Genomic DNA, 9,793 nt, shown 5'->3' with positions numbered 1-9,793 from the left:
CCATACACAGTTGTATGTGGAGCTGAAGGCTCCATGATTATTAACATTTATCTGTTTTGAAAGAAGATTTATTATAAATCTGAATTCTTCTGATTTTCATATTTCTCATCTTCCTGTGAATGCGATGTTACATTTTCCATTAGTATTTATTTCACTTGTCATGCTCATCCCACATTGTGCGTACATAACTTCGCAGTCACCAAAATTCGTATCAGTGAAGGAATTTTTATCATATCACCACTAAATACAGGATAAAGAAGCTGAAAAAGCGCCACAGTCCTGGTGTTTCCTAGTATTAATAATAATGGAGGTGGCATTATATTACACATTGTCACCAAGCAACCAGGAGCATGCTGGTCATTTCTTTGTACATTCACAAGGTCTTTGCACTGGGAATGTAAAGTTCAGACTGTCAGTTTTACAGTGTAATGCTCTGTGGCATCTGAGGGAGAACATTCAACAGAAATAGCCAAACTGCTGCTCATGCCAGTGTGCAAATGCATGCTTGCACACAGCACATTCAAAAGGCAGCAGGCATACCAACATAATTGTTGCTCACCACCCACCCTACTTCCCAGATTTGTCTTTTCCAACTTGGTCTGCTTCCCCAACATTCACGTTCAATTTTCCCTGTTTTGACACAATGGAGGTGATCTAGCATGCATCAAGAAGGCACCAACACAAGGGGATGGAGTGGGACTTGCATGGAAGAATCTAAAAATCATCTCAGTGTAGAGGTCCAGAGATAACTTTAAAGGGTGAGGAAGAAGTTAAATCAGTTCAAGTTTTTGATTTTTCTTCCGTGGATATGATCACACCATAGATGAAAGACATAACAAGCCTGCTTGTAATTAAAACAATTTGTTGGCCGATACAAATGACTCCTAACCAGATTTACCTTTACTTAATATGGTGTCATTTGATTGTTTAAAAAATGTAAATCAAAATGTATTTATTTTTTTCTCATTAAAACTAAATGCTTTTGCAGGCCCAAAACATACATACTAGTAAGCAGAGCAGTAGGCAAAAGAAATGGAAAAAGCATATATATTCTTAATACAGAAACTGGATGGGAAAAAAAAAGACATATTAATGTGGTTTCTCACAGTGTATGATCTTACAAGGTGGCTCTAACACAGTCACAGTACGACCTTACCATTTGTGACCCAAATACTGAGACGGCAACAAACTTCTGTGGGCCTGAATACATCCTGCACAATATAGACACTTACTTTAAGGATAAAGGTAAACCACGGTAGCCATTTCCTTGGGCGCTAGGTGTTGGCTGTGTCTGGACCTGGCAGTGCTTCTACCTAAAGCTTGAGAGCAGAACACATCCAGCAGCTGCTTGTCTGTCTGTTCTGTCTACCCGCGACAACGCATGCAAACTTGCCTGCCAAGTATGTAGAATCACAGTCTGAATGCTTCAGTCTGTATTTCACAGTCCAGTAATCTATCCTATTGTTTACTGCCATTCCTCCTTTGCGCCTCGTCCAACTTTGAATCTGACCAGTCAGATGTGGGAGGCCAGCCTCTATAGTTGGATTAGTTAAGGCTTACACTACAAGTAAATATTTAGTGTTAATTTTGTTTGTGATTTATCATAAAGGCACCCACGAAGACGAACTGCAGCTCTGAATATAAAATCAGTGTTTACTCCAAAGATGGGTCTTACTTCCCCTTGATATAAGCTGCAAACATATAATTTAATGTAGAATCCTTTCCTTGATTTATTCTTCATATACTTTTGAAAAGATTGAATAATTAAATGCACACATTTCCCCATGAGCATCTGTGCTTTAAAAACAGCACTGGATATAAATTTAGAAGAAGCTTTTAAATGTGCCTGCACGCACAAACACCCACCGATCTACCCACACGCATGCACACACAAATTCCCATATAATGTATTTTTTTCTTATGTTGCGACGCTATTATTTCCCCATTCCTGCATTACAATGTGCTGTCTTGAAAACAACAAACTACCCGACATCTTGCTGTGCACAAACCACAGCTTCCTTCTCTTGCTTTTCATCTTTGTGAAATGGGATACAGCTCCTGTTCATTTGTCCAGCATCTTTTTGCCAAAGATCTCTGAAACAGAGTGGAGAGGGTCCCACAGGACTGTCTAGAAGAGAGAAGAGCTCAGCCAAAAGCAGGTATACTCTGCCTGCCATAACTTTGGGGAAGGCTCTGAAGTGGTAATGGCCACGCTGTATTCTGCAGACACTGTAGATGTGCTATAGAAGATTAGGCTCTGTACTAATTATAAACAGTGAAATGCTGCCAGCAATTTATTGCTTTGATTGTAAAACCCTGCAAAGGCAATATGACGAGAAGAAGCTACCTAAAGAATGTTATCATGCTTCTTAGACGTCTTGCGGCGTACTGTGTTTATATGGTCTCTCTAACCTTAAAGCTACACAGCCTGATACACATAAAAGTAGTTTGTGTATCGGTAAGCCCAAATTATTAGGTTATTGCTAGGCTTCACATGACTTCAGCTTCCTGAACAGAAATGCTTGTAATTAATAATTACAAACAACCATCTATGTTATGACTGAAAACATGTGGTGGCTTATACTAACTGAAACCACTGTATCATAAGGGGGCTTGCCATCAAGCAAACCCCTTTGTAGGATTTCTGAACAGACTGAGGAGGACTTATCTGCTGTAATCCTGACCGAGGCACCATGATGATGATGGTACCAAAATAAAGCTACCCTTAATTTGACAAAGTGTAAAATAAATTATAAGAATTTTACACTTTTGTTTCAGGAACATGAGAGTCCAGATTGATACAGCACGGTCAAATGATGTGTTGAATAATGCTAGTCATTTGTCACATGATTTATGTGATGATGATGGTGATGAGATGATAAATACTTTATCATCCCATATTTAGGAGGCTCTTTTGTCACAGCTGTTGAAATGATGATGAAATAATAATAATATGTGGCAGAGGCCTTTCTACTAGATACATAATAGTTTAGCAAAATATAGTATTTGGTATGAAAGATTTCCTCTTTCTGTTCTTGTACAGCTGAGCTGAATCAGTCTTTTTGAGAAGGTGCTCCACTACCTGTCCGGTAAGTGGTATAGAGGGTGGTCAGGATTATTCATGATGCATAACAGTTTGTTCAGTGACTTTCTCTTCACCAAAACTTCACATGTGTCCCGTCTGCAGCCAATCACAGAGCCAGCCTTCATTTTATTCAGTCTGTTGGTGTCACAACACACTGCTGCTCCCCCAGCAGACCCAGCAAAGCACACTGCACTCACAAATGACCACTAGAAAACGTTTAACATTGAACTGCAAACACACTGAAGTATTCCATCTTCTTTAGTAAAAAAGAGAATCTGCCCATCCTCTTCTTGTATGTTGATCTCTCAATTCAGCCTGCTGTGCAGACAACCAGGTATTTGTACTCCACCACCACATCAACATCCTAGCTCAGCATGTAGCCGTCCTCTTCCTTCTCAACTCGATCAACATCTCTCTGGTTTTAAGAAACAGAGGAGTTCTTCCAGACCGCTCCACAAAATCATCCAGTAGTGCTCCGTCCTCCTCCTGCAAATACATCTAACTAAACTATTAGTTGTACTGAAATCAGCAGCATTTTTTTTTCATTTGAAATGTAGTATTACAGTCATACTACTGTTACTTTTACTGTATCGAAGCATTTTCATAATCCAAACAGTAACATTTTAACTGACACAGTAAATAGTTTTATCAAAAAACTGCAACATCTATATAAGTATCCACTGTCAGGTATCACCTGGACTGGAGTTATTCCTTATGTCTTTATCTTGTCCTTTATAAGAAAGGAAAAACTAACATTTTCTCCAGAAATAATCATACAGTCAAAATGAAGCAGTTAATTGTATGTTGCACATGGTTAAAATGTTGATAACCCTCATAATTATTATACTAGTCAGTGCCATGGAAATATCACTAACGCGTGCAGATATGACAGTGCAGAAGGCGCTGTTTCTCTCTCCGACACTTTAGTTTTTAGAAGCTCACGTGTACCACCTTTCACCTGACAGCGAAGGCAACACGGCATGGCCGAGGTTTGCTTGTGGGAATTGTAGTCTGATTTGCTTGAGCCCTTCGTTGTGACGTGCCAGGCGAAACTACAAGTCCCAGATTGTTTAAGGCGGAAATAGCGAGACAAAACACGGCTAGGCTACAGCACAACACGGCAGAGAAGATGTCGCGTGTTGTTAAAAAGAGAAAACTGGACGAAATCCGACAGGATAGGCTTTATTTTGACAGCTATTCCGATGTGACTATCCACGAGGAAATGATAGCAGACCACGTCCGAACCAACACGTACCGGACGGCGATACTGAAGAACAGTGAGTCAGTTCGGGGTAAAGTTGTTCTGGACGTCGGGGCAGGAACCGGCGTTTTGAGCATCTTCTGTGCTCAGGCTGGAGCTAAAAAGGTGTACGCCGTGGAGGCCTGCTCAATAGCGGAGCAAGCCCAGATAACAGTCAAACACAACAACATGGAGGACAGAATTGAAGTCATTCGAGGAACAGTGGAGACGGTGGACCTGCCGGAGACCGTGGACGTGATAGTGAGCGAGTGGATGGGTTATGCCCTTCTGCACGAGTCCATGCTCAACTCGGTCCTCTATGCACGCGACAAGTGGCTGAAGCCGGGCGGCATCATTCTGCCGAGCAAAGCCGAACTCTACATCACACCTGTTATTGACCCGGTGGTGGAGGACCGCCTGCACTTCTGGTACACAGTCAAAGACCAGTATGGAGTGGACATGTCCTGCATGTCCGGCTTCGCCCGGAAATGTATCATGAACTCAGACATCACTGTTAGCTCTGTGACCTGCGAGGATGTACTCTCCCACCCGGCCCGCTTCGCCGAGCTCGACCTGCACTCGGTCACCCCGGAGGAGCTGCGGTCCGTGAAGGGCCAGTTCAGGTGCGAGTCGTTCGGCTCGTCGGCAGTGAACGCATTCTGTGTTTATTTCACGGTGACTTTCCCGTGCCCGGATAGCACGGCTCCCCTCGTTCTCTCCACGTCTCCGTGCAAACCAGAGACACACTGGAAGCAAGCGGTGCTGTACCTGGACGCTCCGGTGGAAGTGGTGCAGGACACACCGATTACTGGAGAAGTTAGAATGTATCCCTCAGAGGAAAACGCCAGGCATATATGTATCCACGTGGACTACTCTATAGGAGAGCAGAAGCGACAGTCCAAGACTTTTTCCATCCCTGATTGGAGCTCTGAGGCTCAGCCATAGCGTGCCATCAACACCAAAATGCACTTCATTCACCATGTGTCACACCTGTATGCCCGAGTCCTCTTATTGTGTCATGGTTATCCATGGATCTTAAAATTCCTGGGAAAATGAGGCAGTGGTGTCACTTTATAATATATTGGCAAAAATATAATATCACAGTAGGCCTCCCCAGCAAATGAATGGACAGCTGCAGATTAAGACACAGAATAAAGATTGGCCTTTTTGTGCATGTGCATGTCTAAAAAGTAAAAGCACATTTTCTTTATTTAGTGTTTGGGTTTTAATTTTGTATGTTTGATTAGTTCTTTTACAATTCATTAATTGATTGAATCATTCATGAAATAGCCCCTGAAATACAAAAGGAAAACAGCCTGTTTATGCCCACATCTTCAAATGTCTTGTTTTTCTTGTCTTAGTAGAAAACACCTTCAAAAATTAGTTGTTTATCAATATGTTTAAGATGATTTAAAAGTTTTGATACATCAGTGTGTACTAGGAAGAAACCTTCAGAAAGTCTGGCTAAAAGAAGAGTTTGAGGTGAATTTGTAGCTGCTTGTAATCAGTCGCTCTGAGGCAGGTTTATAAAATGTTAAATAAATTCAACACCATGCTGCAGGCATCTGATATTCTGATAAACTCGGCCATTTATATTGTGTGGAATCTCATCAAAATTCTGCATTCAAATGAGCATCAGACCAATATATTGACTTGGACTAGCTGCAGTCAGGCAGGAGGCTGCATCCTACATGACTTTGGCTGCTGTTCAGTTACTTTTTAATGAAGTACCAAATTGGCTCATTATTTTGGTTTAAAACTAGGCTGCACTGTCATCTGTTGATAGAAAACACCAGCCTAATAAAAACTTATAATTCTACTAAAGCATTCTACATAAAAAAGCACAAGATATCTTGCCAGTATACCTGTTTTTGAACAGTTTGAAATGATAGTTTTATAAACTTTACCAGGCAGGAGTTTCAAAAAGTAACTTATTTATTGACTGAAGAAAGAAAAAAGTCATCTGTTTATGTCGGAGTTTGCAGTGCTTGTTTTCAGGTATAATGCAAAACTTTGATTAGTGGGCCAGAATCAGATTTAGAGAAAAGATTCATTTGTTCTTAATTTGTGGGTCTCAGTCCTTTTTCAAAAACTTTATTGCATTCAATCACGACACACACCACTCACCTTAACACTGCTGAACAACGGCAGTTCTTAGCAACGACACTCCAGAATGGGGTAGCTCCCTTCAGCAGAACAAAGTGCCCCGCTGCTGTGCTAAAGAGAAAAAATACCTCCTCGCGAGACACGACAAAGACCCCAAAGCATTGGCTTGACTTTTAAACCTCCCGTATCCCCATCCGATCAGAACTCTACAGGAGATGCTGGGACATGTTGCATCCATATCCCAAAGTTCCCAAATGAATGCAGACTGCTCCATGCCAGACACCAGTGGACACAGGCAGAGGTTCTGTGCCCAAGGAGCAGGAATGACACCTACTCATTATTGGAAAGGCGAGCTGCTGTTTCTGTAGGTGCTTTGAATCAGAGACAATGTGTTGATTAAACCTTTTGTAAAGACTTAAAGCCAAAGCTTGTGGAGTAAGAGCATGCAGCCTCTCTGATGCAACAGTTAAATACAGATTCCTGACAGTGTTCACTGATGATTGTTCTTTCAGGCCCTATTATCACCTGGCATTCATGTGTTTCTGCATCATCAATACAAACATTACCCATTGTCTAATGAGCGTATGTAAAATTAATCATGAGCTGTAGTGTCTGCAAATCAATCCCATTGTGTATCAATTCAAAAAGAAGTGAAAAGGCCGAATCGCTGTAGCTAAATACCTGCTGTCCTTTTGTATTTATATTTTAATATCTTGTATATATTGCTATATGCAGTTCTTCTTTGCAACCCATTTTGGGCCAAACTTATATGCAGTTTTATAACAATGGAAAAATCTTCTGTCTGACAACTTACTGACATTCAATCATTTCTCCAATCGATTGCTTAGTGTGTTTTACAAAAGGAGAAGCAGATGCAGAAACATCATTTATAATATCCAGTTACTGATATGAGCAGCTTGAAATGTAACTAAGGTAACATACTGAGCTTATGGTCAGTTAGATGTACGAGCTTTATAAAAACAAGCCGCGTCAGTTAAAGTCTAAAGATGAAGTGTGCAACGGCACTTTAATAAATAGATATCCAGAATTAGAATTAATATTTGTATTTACTGCCAAATGTGCTTTACAAGCAGAACCAGGCAAAGAAATAGTTTTTATACTGTAGTTGTAAATTGATGTCTGTGGATAGGAGCTGGGCCAAACCTGGTTAAGCTCTTTTATCAGTCATTTGCTTTACTGGCAAACTTTTATATTACTGCTATAAAAGGGTCACAAAAGGGTTGTTTGCAATCAGAAACAAAACACGGTGAAATGCGATGGGCAGTGGTGCAATTTTTAAAAGAATTGTTCAAGAAGATGGATGGATGGATACTATCTCAAGTTTGTACACTTTGTTGTCTTGTATAGTCTCTTTAAATTAAAATTCAGCCTAATCTGATTCTGTTAATTTATAGAATTTTAAGTATAAAATGTAATATTTTATACTTAAATTGGTTTCAGAAAATGCGGGCTTAGTTATGACCACATCAGGTCATTGTAGTCAAATGTCAGATGGGGTTTCCACTGTGACGGGCTGTGTTCTACCACAGGTAGCGAGCTGGGTGGGTCTTTGTGAGTCGTTTTGCAGCACAAAAACTACATTTGTGTCCATACACTTTCCACACAAATTTAATTCTTCTTTTGCACCTGTCCTAATGCACACCCACAGAGACTCACTCTCTTCTTGACTTCCACAGGTAGCTGAAAAAAAAGCCCTGAGGCAGAACAAAGGAGGGTGTCCAGAGAATAGAAATGTCAAATGCAGCGCAGGCAGCCGCCGTTAAGCCCAGAATCGCACTCTTGCATGCACGGCCACTCTCGGCTGCTAAATGCTAAACTAATTGTGATCCATTCCTGCCTGAAATGATTTGGAAACCATTAGAAACAAGTGTTGAAACTCGAAATGGGATTATTTGGGTTGCATCGCACAGCAATTTAGGAGCCAATCAATAGACAATGTGCTTAATCTAACAGATTTCAAGACTCATTGTTCACTGGAGGTCTGGCGAGTGAGACGGAGACAGGACAGAGTGGGACTTGCTGAACTGGAATCACAACATGAAGCCATCTTTAGATTTAATTTTATCTAACTATAAATGTGATGTTATTAGCGTATAGCATTATATTACTGTGTATTCAAAATTATTTGTGTTGAAATGAAAATGTTTACTTTTGTAGCAAAATCATCAGTACTACTAAAATGCAGGATACAGTTATTCACTGTAAAGATGAGCAAATGAAAATGCAGGAATCTAGTACAGATTTATTTCTTGTAATAATAAAATTTCACAGTATAAAAATTCTGTCTTTATTTTAATCTAAAAGACTTAAACCATGTTGAATCACTGTGCAGAGTTCAAACAGTGAGGTCATAATATTGAAATGTACTGCTTTAAACAAAATGTCCCAACACAAAACTGTAAGAACGCTCACAGCCTTTTACATATGGATTCAAAAAAGACCAGAAATATATTTTATTAACTCACTGGCTCTATTAGAAGCCAAATTTAATAGTTTGGCACACAGATTAGAAATTTTGGGATTTTCTCCCAACCCTGCAATTGGATTGGCTCGAGCCTCTTTAAGTTGGACAGAAAACATCTGTGATCAACAACAATTTATCACGGCTAATCTTTCTGTATGATTCAAGCAAGATATCCTCATTCTTGTTTTGTAGCTTTTCCAAAGCTGATTTGGCCGGCCTCTATGCCCCAGGTCGTGTTCTAACACCCAGTCTGAGCTTTTTGGCATTCTCCAGCAGCTTCAGTTCCTTCTTTCCTCTGTTGCCAAAACTCTCCCAGTTCATGCCAAAGAGCTGTCCTGTGTCGTGCTATGATGCCGCCGACACTGAAACTTGCAAGTCTATTTTTGATTTCATCTCTCCATAAAATTAGATGAAAATTGTGTTTCCTCTATCTGCCTTTTAACAAACTCTGACTGTTGTCAGCAAATGGTCCTTTATTGAATCTTTCCTGACTGTGTCTACAGTTTGCAAAGAAACCCTCAGTGTATTAATGTCAAAGCCAACTGTGTTCCTACAGACTATGAATATACAGTTTTCAAATGTCTCTATAGTTTGGGGGTGAGGGTAGAAAGAGACGGGGAAAGGACGTACAATTAGACTTATACTCTGTAATTAGTGCAACAAATGTATGATATTAGTTAAAAACATATATAGTGCATCATCAAAAAGGGAATTCTGGAAATATTTGATGATTTAAACACCTTTAAACTAGTAATACTTTTTAATAGACTCCAGTAGCCACTACCGTTGAGGACATGTCATGAATTGATTCATGATGCAGAGCACTCATGCAGTATACCATCTTGTATAAGTGGAACTATTATGCCTTTCTACTGTC

The 9,793-nt window shown here is 40.2% G+C and overlaps 1 protein-coding gene across 1 annotated transcript; it reads left to right on the top strand.

Annotated features, from left to right (window-relative positions):
- Positions 1-3,890: 3,890 nt before the first annotated feature.
- On the top strand, positions 3,891-6,098 carry prmt6 (protein arginine methyltransferase 6). The gene has a single exon (XM_026180811.1). The coding sequence runs from the start codon at positions 4,215-4,217 to the stop codon at positions 5,268-5,270; it is 1,056 nt and encodes a 351-aa protein (XP_026036596.1). The 5' UTR covers positions 3,891-4,214; the 3' UTR covers positions 5,271-6,098.
- Positions 6,099-9,793: the final 3,695 nt, after the last annotated feature.

The sequence above is a fragment of the Astatotilapia calliptera genome, chromosome 9, assembly GCF_900246225.1.
Source record: "Astatotilapia calliptera chromosome 9, fAstCal1.2, whole genome shotgun sequence".
In the NCBI taxonomy this organism is placed as follows: domain Eukaryota; kingdom Metazoa; phylum Chordata; class Actinopteri; order Cichliformes; family Cichlidae; genus Astatotilapia; species Astatotilapia calliptera.
Note: the sequence above shows the minus strand (reverse complement) of the source record. Positions and strands in the feature narration are given on the sequence as shown.